The sequence below is a fragment of the Alosa pseudoharengus genome, unplaced genomic scaffold, assembly GCF_046254945.1.
Source record: "Alosa pseudoharengus isolate Yale_2024_CS ecotype anadromous, Long Island Sound unplaced genomic scaffold, YU_APseudo_1.1 YU_APseudo_1.1_scf_7, whole genome shotgun sequence".
In the NCBI taxonomy this organism is placed as follows: Eukaryota; Metazoa; Chordata; class Actinopteri; order Clupeiformes; family Clupeidae; genus Alosa; species Alosa pseudoharengus.
The window spans coordinates 13,706,713-13,724,212 of NW_027468859.1; the positions used below are offsets into that span (position 1 = coordinate 13,706,713).

Consider the following 17,500-nt stretch of genomic DNA (forward strand, 5'->3'; position numbering starts at 1 on the left):
AAATCTGAAATCTGACACATGTATGTATGCAAGGACACACACATGCACACAATCACACACACACACACACACACACATACCCACACACACCCCGCACTCACTCTACTCCAGAGTGTCTGTGACACTAGAGGCCACGAAAAAGTTTGGCCAAGTCCTGCTGGTGCACTCCTTCCCTGTCGTCTGTGTCGTGCATCCCTGAACGACCCTGTCTGTCTCTCTCGTGGTCTGTCAGTCTGTCTGTCTGTCTGTCTGTCTGTCTGTCTGTCCCCCGCCTCTCTCCTGCTCCAGTTCTTCTTGCCTGCCTGTCTCTCTGAAGTGGGTCAGAAATGTGGGCCAGGACTCAAGTCGATTCAATCTGCTGGAGCGATGCGATAAGAGGGTGTCAAATTTAAACGCCACCCAGGCGCTGTGGGCCGAGGCTGCAGTCGCTGGAGTCTGTCATACTTAAAATACCGGCTCCCATGCGAGGTTTACACGTTCCTCGAGAGATAGAGACAGAGCGACAGGAAGAGGAGGAGGAGAGACAGAAGGAGAAGGAGGGAGGAACATTAGGAAGAGAGAGGGACAGAGAGAGAGAGAGAGAGAAGAGAGAAAGGAGTGATGGATGGATGAGAATCCAATCACTTCACCAAGTTAATGTGAAAGAAAGGAGAAAGAGAATAAGAGCAGACAGAGAGAGAGAGAGAGAGAGAGAGAGAGCAAGCTCCGGAGGAGTGTTAAATCATTTATCAGATTGACAGAGAAGGAGAGAAAGACACAAAATGAGTGAGTGACGGAACTATTTGTGTGTTGTGTTATGTGTGTGTGTGTGTGTGTATTTGTGTGTGTATGTGTGTGTGTGTGTATTTGTGTGTGTGTGTGTGTGTATGTGTGTGTGTGTGTGTGTGTGTGTGAACACCTGAAGCGCATCTACCCTGACTTTTCAGTAGCACTACGTCTCCTCCCTGCTCACTCCCTGTTCTGCATGTGTATGTGTTTGTGAGTGTGTATACCTATGTGTGTTTGTGAGTGTGTATATCTATGTGTGTTTATGAGTGTGTATACCTATGTGTGTTTGTGAGTGTGTATACCTATGTGTGTTTGTGAGTGTGTATATCTATGTGTGTTTATGAGTGTGTATACCTATGTGTGTTTGTGAGTGTGTGTATACCTATGTGTGTTTGTGAGTGTGTGTATACCTATGTGTGTTTGTGAGTGTGTCCTATGTGTGTTTGTGAGTGTGTGTATACCTATGTGTGTTTGAGAGTGTGTGTATACCTATGTGTGTTTGTGAGTGTGTATACCTATGTGTGTTTGTGAGTGTGTATACCTATGTGTGTTTGTGAGTGTGTATACCTATGTGTGTTTGTGAGTGTGTATATACCTATGTGTGTTTGTGAGTGTGTCCCTCTCTTCTATTCCTGTAATGCTCTTATGTGCAGTCGTACCTGAGTGCCTTCTGACTGATGCTCTGGCAGGTGTAAATAAGAACAGAACACAGAGAAAGAGAGAGAGATAGAGAGAGAGAGGGAGAGTGACGTAGCACCAGGAGCTGTCTAAAGGTTAACTATGAATAGCTGTATTGTCCCAGTGGCCTCATATCCACTAATGGAATGAGTGTTCACTCTGTATGTTGGTGCCATATGAACGCACTTAAAGAGATGGATGCGGCCCTGCCGAGGCATCGCTCGTGGGCATACACATGCTCGCCGTGTTGGACAGCGACTCTGGGGATATCTTAAAAGTACACTACGGCCTTTGTTTTGGTTAAAAGATCACCTGTCCGTAACGGTACACCAGCTGTGCAGCCTGTTTATGCACTCTCTTTGTACAGCTGAACCCGCTTGACTGTTGCTCTAAACCAAACTTGTTGTGGTGAATGTGGTAACTAAAATAAATAAAATAAAAAAGAAAAGTTGTTTTTCTCCCACAGGCAGCCGCAGGCAGTTGATCTTAATAGCGTTAGGTTACACTTTCATTTGTCAGTTGTTGATGAAATCCAAGAGGAATCTCTTCAGAGGCACTTTGATTCGGCAAAGGGCCTTCGCAGAAAACAGCTACGAGGCCAAGAGGGAAATATCAGCCACGAGCAGAGAGAGATCCAGCCCCTTGCATGTACAGCCCTACAGAGACAGAGGCTGAGACAGAGACGGAGCGCTCGATCGTATCATTGCGTCTGGCACCGGCTGTGTATGAGGAATACCTGCCCCATCTGCTCCTGTGTGACCAGTGGGCGAATCCGAGGCAGTGGCACAGTTAGCAGCTGTCATCCCCGCGCTGTCGTGATGCGACCACAGGGCGGAATCAGAAGCGGCGGTCGTGCCGGCGTCTGTCATCCCTGCGCTCTGATGAGGGATTATCCAGGCCGGGCTCCGGTTCTTATCTCAGAGCTCCAGGCCATTATATCCAGCCGGAGGAAACTTGGCCCGCCATTCTCTGCACAAATTGCAGTGGGACTCTGTGGCTCGAGTCAGACAGCAGAGGTGTGTTCAAAATCGACAAACGGTGGTGAATGTTATTGATGTTCAAAATGTTCGAATGTTTGAAAACTGTTAACAAACGTTCTTGAACTATGGCTATGTTTGCGAATGTGAACACACCTCACCTAGATTTGGGGCTGGTTCTGGACAGGTTCTGCTTTGCAGCCTGAGCGACTCTGGGCCAGATCAGGGCCAAATCTTCAGCATTTCAGAGCTGGCTGCCATGGTAACCAGCAATAGGCTCTGCAAACAGAACCACATCGGCTTCTCCTGCACCTGCACCTCAGGGAAAAAAATGATGAATTGGTTTGGGCTCAGGCATTACAAGAGGAGACATTTGAGTGTGATCCAAATGTAAGACATAAAATGTCCTGCCAACTTGCCAGTGCCAAGAATGAAAGGAAAAGGAAGAAACTGAGGACGAGATGAGTGCTGGGATCTTTCCCTCCTCTTGGCGCATTTATATCTCCTCTGTATGGCATACTGAAGAGATAATGCTATTCGAACAGCAGACCTTACAAATTGAGCATCATAGGTTTTGGATTATAACACATTTAATACTAAAGTAAGTCATTCTTAGGTATACAGTGTAAAAGTGGACAGAAATGAAATGATAAATAAAACAATCAAATTAATATCCAAACCTCTTTTTTCCAGTTCTGCTTTATTGCTTCTATAAAATTAGAGAGAAATTAGGAAAGAAAGCAGTAGCCCAATAAAGACGACCGATGTTTGCACTTGCTTTCAGTGTACAGTACATGGTGCTTTACTGATAACCACTATCAGGTCTACACACACACACACACACACACACACACACACACACACAAACAGAGTCTGGAAGGTCTTTATTCTCCACCACCAACCTGAGCTTGTCTGTATGATTGTACTGAGACCTGAGGCTGTGACTGGTTGTATGAGACCTCTGTTATCAGATAGGCTGCAGAGAGAAAGGGATGGGATGGGAGGGTGGGAAGGAGAGAAAGCCAGAGGGAGAAAGAGAGAGAAGGAGATTAGCAGAGGGAGAGACAGATATAGGGAGAGAGAAGGATGAAGTGAGATGCAGGGATGGAGAAAGAAAGAGATACAGCGACAGTGCTACAGGCTGTGGATTGTCCGCTTGAGACCGCGTGGGCAGTAAAGAGCGCAGGCAGGCCATACTTAATCACAGACTCACCTTAATCACATCTCTTACCCAGAGACATGGCCCTTGGTCCCCTTTGTGCTCGGGGAGCGGATTTCAGAGAGAAGAGGGTAATACTGTATCTCCTTCTCTCTCAATGTCTTTTTCTCTCTATCCCCTCTCTCTTTCACTTACTCTTTTTTATCACCTGAGGGATATGGGATATCATATGGTTTTTGCTGCCAATAGGCCCTCTTTGCTTTAGGCCAAAAGGCTGGCATTTCAGTAACATTACTCTGGATGATCCGGATAAAGGGCCGGATCTAGGAACTTCTATTTCTTTTCACTTTCTTCAACATTGCGAATTTCCGGCCTTGGCGGAAGTCTGTGTTGCCAATGTAGTTTAGTTCACTATCATATTTTGCTGAGGGTAGTATGGTGATGTTGGTAAGTTGGCTAGTTTGGTGGTAGTTGGCTTGTTGGCTAGTTTGTTGGTATTAGTTGGTAGTTGGCTAGTATGTTGGTGTTAGTTGATAAGTTAGTTATTTTGTGTATAGGGTTCTTTAGCGTGTTGATAGCTCTGTTGCTTGGGTCCTGGTGTATTTGTCCAGAAGGAGGGCCTGGGTGGCTTGGAGCCCATGATCGGCTGTTTGACAGGGGTTATTTCGGACACGAAGCAGGGGAGCAACAAGGGCTCCTGTGACACCACTCAGGACCAATATAGAGCGTGATGCATGGATGTGCCTATCGCTAACCCACTTTACCCCTCCCCTGCGCTCACCTCCTCCCCATCACCTCCCCTCGTTGCTTGCTCACTCGCCATCTGGGGTTTATGGGATGGCTGAGTCAGAGAGATAAAAAACAAAGAACTGCACAGAGAGAGAGAGATCAGAGAAGGTGAGAGAGGGAGAGAGGAACAGAGAAATGGGAAGAGAGAGAGAGAGATGGGGAGAGAAAGACAGAGAGAGGTGAATAGGGTGCGGTATGGAAGAACAGAGAGTGAGCGAGATGGAGAGAGAGAGAGCTCCAGGGTGTGTAAAACCAAAGGGGGTTTGTTGTCAGAGGTGACCCCTGGGACTAGAACAACATCCAACCACAGTGGTGCGTGTCCTAGAGGTTTCAAAACAAAATGACAAAGAGTACCATTGGAGTTTAAATAGGTCAGATAAGAGCCTTTTTCTTTAACTCTGTCAATGACAATATGGAGGTTGACAAAGGTAATCCAAGATATATCAAAGTTAACCCTGAAAGGAGTTCATTAGAAGCAAATCTGGACCAACGGTGTTGTAAGAACTGCTTAGTTGTTTTATATTTGATCCAGGTTTTCAGGCTGCCTGCGAAATAAATGTATGTTTCATTTTCTAAAACACCACAATACATAAAGGAATCTGCCTTTGGAGGGACGCTTTATCTGCATGTTAGCTTAACCGTTAATATTCCACCGAGCAAAAAACGACAACGGCATCTGGGTGTGACACCAACAACGAAGCGGCATCGTGGGCGAGGTTTAGGACAATGCAGAGGGCTATCAGCCAGATAATGGAGAAGCAAATGTTTGTATTGATTCAGGGCGAGGTGAAGCCGCGACCATAATCACCTGTAAGCTGGAATATGCCCTTATCTCCTCCTGGCTCCATAGAGGGTTTGCGGCTGTTGAGTGATCTGTGTGCTCTTCCTGGAGCTGTGGCTGCTGCGGTTTCCCCTCTGCATCTGTGGTAGCCATGAGAAACTGCTCATCACTTCCTTGTGAAGCGGGCTCTCCAGTGAGCCTCATAATGGCGGGCTCCTCTCACTTCAGTAATCAGATCCATAGCACACCCAGCGCCTTGTAAGTAGTTTATGGAATTGATGGAAACTCCCCGCAGAGGCTGGATGAGTCTCCTCTTCCAGGTTTGACACTCAACACCAAAGTTTTCTGGGAATTTGAGTCTCTTTTCTCTCCTTTCTGTTGTGTGCTATTGAAATACTTTAGTGACTTAACCTGCCAGTTACGGAAGGGGGGACGTTGTTTGGCAGCAGCTGTGCTGTGCTATGCCATGGCCCTTTGTCACCCCTGGGCTCAGCGGAGAAAGTGTCCACACATGTGTGTATGGGCGCTGCATACAAGGCCTCTCTCTCTCACTCTCTCTCTCTCACACACACAAGTATGCGTACACACACACATCCTCAAAAACACACACACTAACACACACACACAATTTAATTATGGCTATATTTAGCACACATCAGCGATGACTTTTTTGATAAATGTGAGCTTGAGTGAGGAGAGGTTGGATCGGGGTAGGGTACTGAACAAAAGAGCAGTTGGCCTCTGAATGAATGCACAGATGTAGAAATCAATGAGTCCTCTTCTCATGGCACCACACACACACAGAGAGAACAGGTGGATGAGGGGGACTGGTGCTAGCAGGCACAGGAGCACAACAGGCTGAAACAGCACCTCTGATTCACCTCTGAGGAGGACCAATTCTAAGGACAGAACTAAGAGAGGGAGAGACAGAGAGAGAAAGAGAGGGAGAGAAGGATGGAAAATGAGAAGCAATTAGTATTGGTATACAGTATGTACTTTAAATACTGCACCGATGAAGCGAGAGAGAGAGAGAGAGGGATAGAGAGGAAAGTGACATAAAAGGGCATTGGAGTTAAGAGGAAGACAAACAACTGGGTGAGAAGGAGGAAGGAAACTGTGTGCCAACAAGGACAACATGAAGACGGAGAGAAAGAAAAGAGATCGGACGTAGACACACACACACACACACACACACACACACACACACACACACACACACACACACACACACACACACACACACACAGACACACACACACACACACACACACACACACACACACACACACACAGACACACACACACACACACACACACACACACACACACACACACACACACACACACACACACACACACAAACACACACACACACACACACACACACACACACACACACACACACACACACACACACACACAAACACACACACACACACACACACACACACACACACACAGTAGTCCTGTTAGTGTATGTTATCTATTTGTGTGTGCGTGTGGGAGTGTGTGCTTGTATGTTTGTGTGTGTGTGTTTTTGTGTGTTTGTGTGTGTGTGTGTGTGTGTGTGTGTGTGTGTGTGTGTGTGTGTGTGTGTGTGTGTGTGTCTGCGGTGGTGGCGGCGGCAGCTCGGTGGGGTGGCGCACCCCTTTAAAAGACACTTCAAAGCGCAGCTTTACAGCGGGGCTGGAAACATTAACCTTTGAGTCAAAGCTGCGCCCTCCGCAAACAGCCAGGCGCTAAATTGATTTCGGTGTGGAAAAGGCACACGGTCACTCAATCCCCCTGCTTCAGCTTAGAGAGAGAGAGAGAGAGATAGAGAGAAACAGGGAGAAGAAGTGTGACAGAGAAAGAGAGAGAACGAAAGAAACAGAGCAATGAAGAGACAGAAAGGAGTGTGATAGAGAAAGAGGTGGAGAGAGAGACTGAGAGATGGAGAGAGAGAGGCATAAGGAGTGTGAGAGAAGGTGAGAGAGAGTAAGCATAGAGGAGAGAGAGAGAAAGACAGAGAGGTTGTGACAGAGAGACTGAGAGATGGAGAGAGAGAGGCATAAGGAGTGTGAGAGAAGGTGAGAGAGAGTAAGCATAGAGGAGAGAGAGAGAAAGACAGAGAGGTTGTGACAGAGAGTGAGAGAAGGAAACAACTTTTGCCAGTGAAGCCTTTGAGTCTAAATCCTTTGTAATCAGTCCAAAGGAAACTATCAGGAAGTAAAAACAACCCATATTACCACCCCAACCCCCTTCTTTGGAAAAGAAAGCGTGATTGTTTCGAAACAGACATGTCACACTACAGGCCCCTGAGATTTGCATGTAGACCAGGGGGCTTCCAACTTTTATTTCCATCTTCTCATTTCATCTGTACTGTCCTGATTCGCAGAGAAAGGCTGTGTCCTTGTCTGTCCAGTTTTGGCTCCACACAGTTGGACTCTGCTTTTGTTTATCTTTGCAGACGCTTTTGTCCAGAACGACTTGCAATGACATCAATAACTTTGCATTTAAATAATCAGTTTATAGTAAAATAAAAAAATTAAAATATATAGATGATAATTACAGACTAAATAGAATTAACAGAATAATAATAGTAGTCATAAACATATACAAACTACGACTGTGAAATGAAAAATTAATCATATATTTGTGAATACATTTACTCACCCGTCAAGCCATCTTTCCCCCTTTTTCTTACTTTACTTTCTTTACTGTCTTATTCATTCATTCATTCATTCATTCATCCAGATAATGGTATTCTCCTCCTATCAAGAGAACAGCACACACAGGGGCAAATCTAGTTCTGGACTGTGATGCTTTCCAGAGCCATCGATTGCTTTACTATGAAATTTTCCAAATCATATACACTGCACAGGATGATGTGGTTCACTATAATGCACTTACAGTTGCATGCATTGAATAAGGACACACAGACAAAGACGCATGCATACACAGACACACACAGACACGCAAGCACGCACAAAGACGACCACAGGGAGACACACAGACACTGACACACATGCACGCACAGGCACGTGCGCACACACACACACACACACATACACACAGACAACCACAAGCAGACACACACACACACACACACACACACATACAACAACAGGCAGACACACACACACACAAACAAGTGTGGGTGGAAACATAGAGGCTAAGGATAGGGTAGTTTTTGACACAATGTTTGATTAATTTATATTCTTTCTGAGACTATTCTTCCCAGACAAAAGTCAAAAGTGGTGAAAGGTGGACACAGTATTCCTGAGGTCCCCCGTCTCTAAAAACAGACCTGTCCCTGACCTCACGATGATTCCAGCCTCATAACAACTCACTTCAGTACAGATCTAAACAGTATTCCAGCAATGCAATGCAGGAGAAGGCTGTGAAATGTCAGATAGGAGCCACTACTGGTCATACGTCGGGCCAAATCAGACCAGCTGTCGGCCGCCAATCCCGTTGCTCGATCAGGCGGAGAGGGGCCTGCATCAGGGAGCTTGTTATGTCGACCAGAGAGAGAGAGAGAGGACATTGAGGGTAGAGCGGAATCAAATCAAACATTCAGCTCATCTATCTGACCATTGACTGCGAGACACACCCCATGCTTTGATGGCCATTAGTGTGTAGTAGTACAATGTACAATGACCAATGATTAGAAGACACAGCAATCAACATTCCAGCTCCAGCCCAATTGGGTCAGATTTCTGGCATGTCCGAAAAAAGAAAATGTTGTGTTGTCCGTGTGTTATTTTCCATGTGTTTTCATGTCAGTGTTTTGTGTGTGGGTGTGTATGTGTGTGTTGGGTCTGTGTTGTGTGTGTGTTACTATCTTGATGTTTATGAAACATCAGTGACCCGGATTCTGAGTGGTCAGTCAGTGAATTCAAAGTCAGAGTTCCTGCGGTCAGTTCCTGCATTTTCTTCTGGTCAAACAAATCATTGCCTTTCTCGGCACAACTGCATTTCCGAAATACATGTGGTTTTGGACACAAGATTTTCCATTCCACTGTCACCATAACAACCAGCCGATGTTTGTCCTTTTTGTTTGAGGCGGTCCCAGTCGTAGTAGATAACTGTGGTGCTGAACCACCAGATCAGAACCAGAATTGGGCCAGATTAGAACCAGAATTGGGCCACAGTCATGGCAGAGCCGCCCTGTAGTAGTTTTCTGTCTGTTTTATCTCCCGATGTCCATTAAGTCGAGGCGATTTTTGGGAAAGGTTTTCAGTGGTCGAGCTCAATCTTCCAATCATACGACTCTCACTCTCCTCCCATAATTCTGAATGGGTTGATTAGTTGGACTTATTTATGGCAAACAAGCTGCAATATTTGTTTGTTATTACAGAGCCTGGAGTGTTTTTGAGCGAACATGCAGATCAGGGTGCTAGAAGACTGTGAGTCCCAGTTAGTAGAGTGTGTGTGTGTGGGGTGGGGGTGGGGGGGCTGAGTTATCCCAGCCATCTCCCCTGTCTCGTCTCTGCCAGTGGCATTATCCATAATGGATGTCAGAGAGTAGTCAATACCGCCTGCCCCGTCTCACTGAGCAGTGGCTGACATGCAGGATGTGCGTTTCTGTTGTCTGTGTCTGACGTGTGAAGTCACCCTCCAAAGGTCTGCCTGCGTCTCGCTCGCTACCATCCTTCACCACTTAAGAAGCTTCACTCACTGCTCAATGAGTAGGCTATTCTTCTCTCTTTCTCTCTCTCTCTCTCTATCGCTCTCTCTCTCTCTCTTTCTATCAATCTCTCTCTATCTCTTTATCACTTTCGCTCTCTCTCACTCTTTCTCTCTCTCAGTCATTCACATACAGTATTCACTCTTTCTGCCCCCATCTCATCTGTCTTTTCAATATTTATTCCATATTCAGTGGATGTTCGTCTCTATCTCCTTCTCTTACGCACACACTCTTCCTCTCTCTCTCTCTCTCTCTCTCTCTATCTCCTTCTCTTACGCACACACTCTTCCTCTCTCTCTCCTTCTCTTACGCACACACTCTTCCTCTCTCTCTCCTTCTCTTACGCACACACTCTTCCTCTCTCTCTCCTTCTCTTACGCACACACTCTTCCTCTCTCTCTCTCTCTATCTCCTTCTCTTACGCACACACTCTTCCTCTCTCTCTCTCTCTATCTCCTTCTCTTACGCACACACTCTCCCTCTCTCTCTCTCTCTCTCTCTCTCTCTCCCTCTCTTACGCACTCACTCTTCCTCTCTTTCTCTCTCTCTCTCTTTATCTCCTTCTTTTACTCACTCACTCTTCTCCTTCACCCCATGCCTCTTTGACTCTTCTCCCTCCTTTAGCCCCCCATTTCTCTCTGTTTTTTCCTCTCTCTCTCTCTCGCTCTGTCCCCCCCCCCCTCTCTCCTGTCCAACCTCCCATCTCTCTCTGTGTAGTCTCCAGGGAAGAGCTTAGAGCTCCATTAAGTTTTTGAAGTGCATGGCTGGAGGAAGAAAGCCTCTGTTCCTGCATGTGTGTGTGTGTGTGTGATGGACTCAGGTCATGTTACATGGCTGCATGTGCTTTGGGAAGCAGTGGAGTTTCATGCAGCACAGTGTGCAGTATCTAACTGCAGCACAGCATATGCTATCTAATGAAAGAAGGAGTCTCGATAAAAGGATGGAGTAGCTGTTTTGTTGCTGGTGTGTACACGTGTTGCCATAGTTTGTTTCTATGTTATTATGTGTTTGTGTGTGTGTGTGTGTGTATGTATGTGTGTGTGTTTGTGTACATGTGTGCGTGTAAGAGAGAGTGTGTGTGTGTATGTGTGTGTGTGAGTTTGTATGTGTGTGTGTGTGTGCGTAGTCTGTGTGTGATGAAAGCCATTATACCAGTCATCATGCATACAAGTGTGTTAATTATGATATGCTTCACTTGCCAGCATGATTTCACCACAATAGTCAATTAAGTATCATATCTTCAGGATCTTTGTTCATCTGTTCAGGATAAATGTTGATGTGTATGCAAAATATCTATTGAATAGCCTATATAATATGAAATATAGGACTGATATGAAACATATGCTGTTTGAATTTTCCTGTTTGTAGTTTTGAACAAATTTGAACAATGCTTTTGTAACTCGGTTGCACAGATACAATCGTATGAACATGTCAGGACAGAAGGCATAACTTGACTTTCGCTGTTATGACAAGCCGGTCTGATGCGGAGTGTCAGTGATTTAACTGTGTCATATGATAACTATTGGCAAGCAGTCAAAGCAGCTGCACACATGACTGTACAGGCTGTTTTGACATCGGCTATTGAGAGTTGTAATGGCAATCAGTGATAGTGGTGGCAACAAAACACCTTTGGTCTCACTGGCTATTGACTGTAGTGAGACTTTTCAAGAAGAACATTTCCACTTTCCTTGACTCAATTTTCATATAGTGGTTGGAAAGACGGTTTCCTCTTTCAGACTCTGTCATCTGTCCGGTTTTCTGTCCTTTCCCCCCTCTCTCTCTCTCTGTCTCTCTTTCTCTTTCTCTCTCTCCGTTTCTCTCTCTCCCTCCCTCCCTCCCTCTGTCTCGCTCTCTCAGCTGATGATAGGTGATTTCATCTCTTTTGTTTCTGTGTGTGTGTTTCAGGAAACTGATGTGCTGGACATTTCCTACATCAAGGACACTCGGACAGGGAAGTATGCCAAGCTGCCTAAGGTAAACACAGATTATATTATGGCTGCCTGGTGCACTGGTGGGTTGGCATTGGTGATGTCTAAGGATGATTAATAAACAAGTGCAGTTCGTATGAAACCTCCCAGGATACGTTAAGGACATGCCAACCTGTCAACAGCATGAATGTGTTGAATGTGTCTGATTCACCATCTGAGGTGTCAAAGTGTTGTGTGAATGTGAAATGACATTTAAAATGAAGAACCCACTTCATTCCGTAATCCTTCTTGTTGCTGTTGTCCTCTTCCTTGTTGAGTGATGGTTGAGGATTGGTGCAGCATGTGTAGTCTCTGACATATTCTGCAGTAGGTGAATCTGGATGTTGATACTCCTTAACAATCACGGAAAAGTACAGCGTGAAGTACACTCCCCTCAGAAATAAATGGTGCATTAATTTGGTGTTCAAAAGGAGAATTCAACTGTATCACACTTGATTTCATAGCTGAATTGTGATCTAAATTGTTACAGTTTCTTCAAAATATGTTTTAAAATATGCATTATTGTGGGTATGCTTTATGAGTGAGCACTGTGTGTGTAGCAGCAATAACATCAGGGCATTTTAGGCTTGTCATGTGCTGCCTGATGGCAAGTAATGGGCCTATTCCGATAGAGATGAAATAATAAAAAATAAAATACAATTTAACCAGAGCACTAAGGGCTAAGGGCTCGAGTAGATAAATCAATCATAAATTAATATTTATCATTCTTTCAGGGGAGGGAAAAAATCCCCCATAAAAATCCATAAGGTGAAAAACATCACCCTCAAAGAGGCATAAAGCAGCATTTTCCGTAAAATAATGGCTTCAATCTCATTTTGATGATATGCTGACTTATGGTTATGGTTATGGTTATATGATTTAACAGATGCTTTAGTCCAAAGCGACTTACAAATAAAAACAATACGATAGTTAAAAATGAACAGTGAACAGTTTTAAAATGCTGGTAAGACTACGTTAAAATAGCAATAATAAACAATAATGTCAATGCAGTATCAATGATCAATAGCCTAATGAAAATAAACAAATACTATAATGTACAAACCATAACTCATAGCAACCACTTAATTAATTAAGTGCATGTTGAACAGATATGTCTTTAGACCCCTTCTTGGACACGCAAAATGGACACGCCATTTTTCATAAAAATGTTCAAAAAGATAAAAATGCTTCTTTTTTTGATTCCATGTTTCTACCACATTGTCTTACAACCTTTTGGCATATGGCAGTGTCATTTTCAGTCAGAACAAACATCTTGGTCAAGAGAAAATCATCATTAAATCAATATTTGCCAGGGGTATGAATAATTTTGTTCTTAACAGTACATGTGGTTGATTGAAGACCAGGCGTGCTGCAGCATTCTAAATCAGTTCTAATGATCTTACTACACAAGCAGGCAGGCCAGCTAACAGTGAATTACAGTAGTCCAGTTTGGAGATAACCATTGTCTGTACAAGAAGTTGTGTGGAATCTTGTGTTAGATAAGGTCTGATCTTCCTAATGTTGTAAAGGACAAAGCGACATGATTTTGCAATTGAGGCTACCTGCACAGAGAAGTAAAGTCGGTCATCAATTATGGCACCCAAGTTACACTCCAATCTAGTTGGGGGTCAGTGAAGATGAGTCAAAATATAAGTCAAAGACTTATAATTGATAGAATTGCATCTGCCAATACTGATATGCATCCAGAACGCCTGGTATTGCAAATGTAACTTTATGGTTCCGACCAGAAATATGACCCTTTACATAAACTCTTGACAGATTGAGTCACCCCTTAGCACTAAATGGGTACCCAGTATGTTGATAATGGATGACAACTGGCTGTTAGTGTGGCGTTGAGACTCTAATCAGTCTTTACTGAGCCACACACACACACTCTGTTAGTGTGGCTAACACAGGAGGCTGTTATTGGACTGAAATGATAAATCAATTAAGACACGACACATCACAGTGCGTAGGCTGGGCCACAGAGGCCAATTAGCAGATGGTCTCTTCACAGTGTGCTATGCTATGCTGATTAAATCCAATGTTACAGCATGTACCGGACGACTTCTGCTGACGTTGGTCAGCTGTGTCCATTCTGAGGCCGCAAAGAAAAATGGTTCAAACAATAGATCATATTTCACATAAAGAAATAGCAACAATGTAACAAACATGTATTAACAACATGAATATCTGTTTATGGACTACAGTTTAACTACAGAGTTGTTTGGTGTGGGGCTGTGTAAGTAGTGTCGGTGAATCTCCTGTTGAAATAGTGTCTGTGAATCTCCTGTTGAAATAGTGTCTGTGAATCTCCTGTTGAAATAGTGTCTGTGAATCTTCTGTTGTTTGTGTTCTCCCCACTCACTGCAGTGAAACATGCATATCTACGTAGGTAGGCTCCTTGTTCAGTGAAACAGACAGAAGGACTGCACAATTAGATAGCTCACTGAAGCATCTCCTGGTCCTGTGTGACTGTAGACTTGAGTAGACATTCAATTAGTAAGGGATAGCGGCCGCCGAGTTGTCCCGTTATACAGAATTAATGGACAACGTGGAGCCTCCTGTTCCTTTATGACTAGTCTTGACTAGAGAAGTAAATATAGCTTGTTAAAACATCTTGTCTGACTGCAGACTTAAGTACATTAAGTAAATGGAGCTTGCTGAAGCATCTCCTGGTCCTGTTACTGTAGACTTGAGTAGACATACATTAAGTAAGTATAGCTTGTTAAAACATATTGTCTGACTGCAGACTTCAGTAAATTAAGTAAACGGAGCTTGCTGAAGCATCTCCTGGTCCTGTGTCTTGTACTTAAGTCTTGTCTGACTGCAGACTTAAGTACATTAAGCACAAATGGAGCTTGCTGAAGCATCTCCTGGTCTCGAGTGGTGTTTGTTCTCTTTGCTCAGCAGAAAAGCTTGCTAAGTGGGGTCCAGTTTTACAGATGTGGATTTAGCCTCAGTGTCCTGCTGCTTTCATCTTCTGGCTATAGGGTTTCTGTAGAACACTGCTCAGCCGGTTGGCCTTCCCAAGACGCGGTCATATTCGGCATATTTGTTTGCTGGAACTGGCCTTAATGTAATCTGTGGCAATAAAGGAACGACTGCAGTCTCAGGCGCTCACTTACTCACACACACACACACACACGCACACGCACACACGCACGCGCACGCACACATACACATACACGCCGGCAGCAGCAGGGATCAGAGGTAGGGGAAAATAGATGATGCCATCCATCCTCTGAATGCCATTGCTACCAGGTCCAACGTTGTGTGCCACTGGCATACACACACACACACACACACACACACACACATACACACACACACACACACACACACACACACACATACACACAGTACTGAATATAGACTGCAGTTGTGCGGTGATTAGTCTCACTGTAGCGAGGCAGAGAGCAGGGTATCTGCTGTGAATGTGTCCTATGTCATCAGATCTCATTCTGTTTCCTGAAAGCACTGGCCACGGTCCAGGGATGGCGTGCACACTCTCTCTGACCCCCTCCTCTGACCCCTTCGGTTCTGAAAGTGAAAACCAAACCGCCATTTCCCTAGTCATTTACATGTCGCAGGCAAAATGACATCATGTGTTGCTGGTCTGAGGAGTCCAGTCGGGGGTCTCCCTGACTGACCCAGGACAGTGAGCCCGATCGCCAGTCCTCTCTGAGTCAGACGGAGTCGAGACTGAGGCCATCCCCAGCAAGAGAGAGTGGATCAGCATTGGCAATGCCCAGTCCTTCCCCTGGGTAGTCAGTAACCTCACAGCGTGCCAGCCGCCATGAGCTTAGTAAACTCACACGTGTGTGTGTGTGGGGGGGGGGGGGGAGCAATACACAGTACAATACAGCTGAACTAATACCAGTGTACCAATAACCAATAACAGCCACCAGTGTAGAGCTGAGAGTGTATGTATAGTATGCGTTCTTGCATTGCTATTCAGTGAATTCAGGTTCTGTGACATCACAGGCCAACGTGGTCCAGTGTCATCTGCTGGTACATGTGTGTGTGTGTGTGTGTGTGTGTGTGTGTGTGTGTGTGTGTGTGTGTGTGTGTGTGTGCGTGTTTGTGTGTGTGTGTGTGTTTGTGTTTGTGTGTGTGTTTGTTTGTGTGTGTGTTTGTTTGTGTGTGGCTGAGGTCCTTTATGGTCTCTGGGTCTCACCATCTGGTTAATGCTAATCATTAACAGGCAGCCTAAGGCAGGGCAGAAGTGCTGAAACACACACAAACACACAAACACACACACACACAAACACACACACACAAACACACACACACACACACACACACACACACACACACACACACACACACACACACTCCTTAAGATTAACACCAGAACTCAGCATAGTGTCTTTTGTGTTGGGTTAGTAAATATTGTCATTTTAATGTCAGTTACTGCTAATAGATGCTTGTCTTGATGCTATCTATTTTGTTTTTGGTGAATTTCAATTAACTATCGAAAAACTTAAGTGAACGGCATGAAACCACGATCTGTTCTAAGATTATTATCATACCACAATAATCTCATTCAAGTGCAACCCTATATAAGGACACAGGACCCAATCCAGGTCACATCCAGTCCAGATGAAGGCTATATCAAGGCCAGATCTTTGTCTTAAGCTGTGTTAGGGATGTACACACATCCCACTCACTCACTCACTCACTCACTCACTCACCATTACATAGTGAAATTTGTTGAGTCCACTATGTAGGGAATCAGACATTGTTAAAATGACAGTATTCCGGATAGTACATTTCCAAAAATTCCATTTCTGTAATGCAGTAAAGCTAATGTTGCCACAGAGCTGCTTACCTTTGGTAAAATTAGTACAATTCCAGGCAGTAATGTGATTTTTTGAGTTACAAGGCAGTAATGTGATTTTTTGAGTTACAAGGCAGTAATGTGATTTTTTGCCAAAATACAGTCAGTGTTTCCCTTCTTTTTCAAAAGATTAATGTTAAACTGAAACTATCTGTGAATTGTAGTATAGACTGGGGCTGCTTCAGATACACCAAATATATTTATACTCCTTGAAAACAGCCATATGGATGTTCAATCAATTCAACATATCAATAAAAGTACTGTAAACACATTGCAAAGACTAGCACAGTAAACAGTAGTGTTTTTTATTTCTTAAAAATGAGTCTACCTTTTATAGAATGTTTTGCATAAATATGCAATACATTTCAATTTAATGATCCATGACTTGAACATTTAGTTTTGGCCCGCTGCCCTCCACCCTGATTCATTTTTGGCCCTTGACGGGGAAGAATTTGGGCACCCCTGGTATAGACCCTTTCAATCTGTTTCTAGAAGGTTTCCGGTTTAAGCACTCAAAACAAACACAAATACTTGTAATGAAAGTATATCGGACTGTAGCAAGGGGCTCTAAGGATTGTCAACTTTTAAACATTTTCTTTTTATGTTGTTAACCACCGAGTTACCGTTAACTCAATGTTACCGTTAACTCAAACCGGAAATACCTTGAGAACGGACAAATAATGTAGGTTGTTGTATACTGAAAACTGACCAACTCGGTTGTAGTGAACGTCGTTTTATAGTGAACGTCGTTTTGTAGTGCACCATATAGTGATAGAAATGAAAAGTTTAAATTCCAAACCGCTCTACAAAATGTCTCATTCACTACATTGGGAACTATATACTGTAGTAAGCGTGTGTGCATTGCG

The 17,500-nt window shown here is 44.2% G+C and overlaps 1 protein-coding gene across 1 annotated transcript in view; it reads left to right on the plus strand.

The window, feature by feature from the left end:
* Positions 1-17,500, plus strand: part of plcb1l (phospholipase C beta 1-like) — a 158,234-nt gene that overhangs the window by 33,192 nt on the left and 107,542 nt on the right. The window contains exon 3 of the mRNA XM_076273344.1: positions 11,730-11,798. Within this exon, the coding sequence (XP_076129459.1) occupies positions 11,730-11,798 (69 nt within the window). The remainder of the gene's footprint in view (positions 1-11,729; positions 11,799-17,500) is intronic.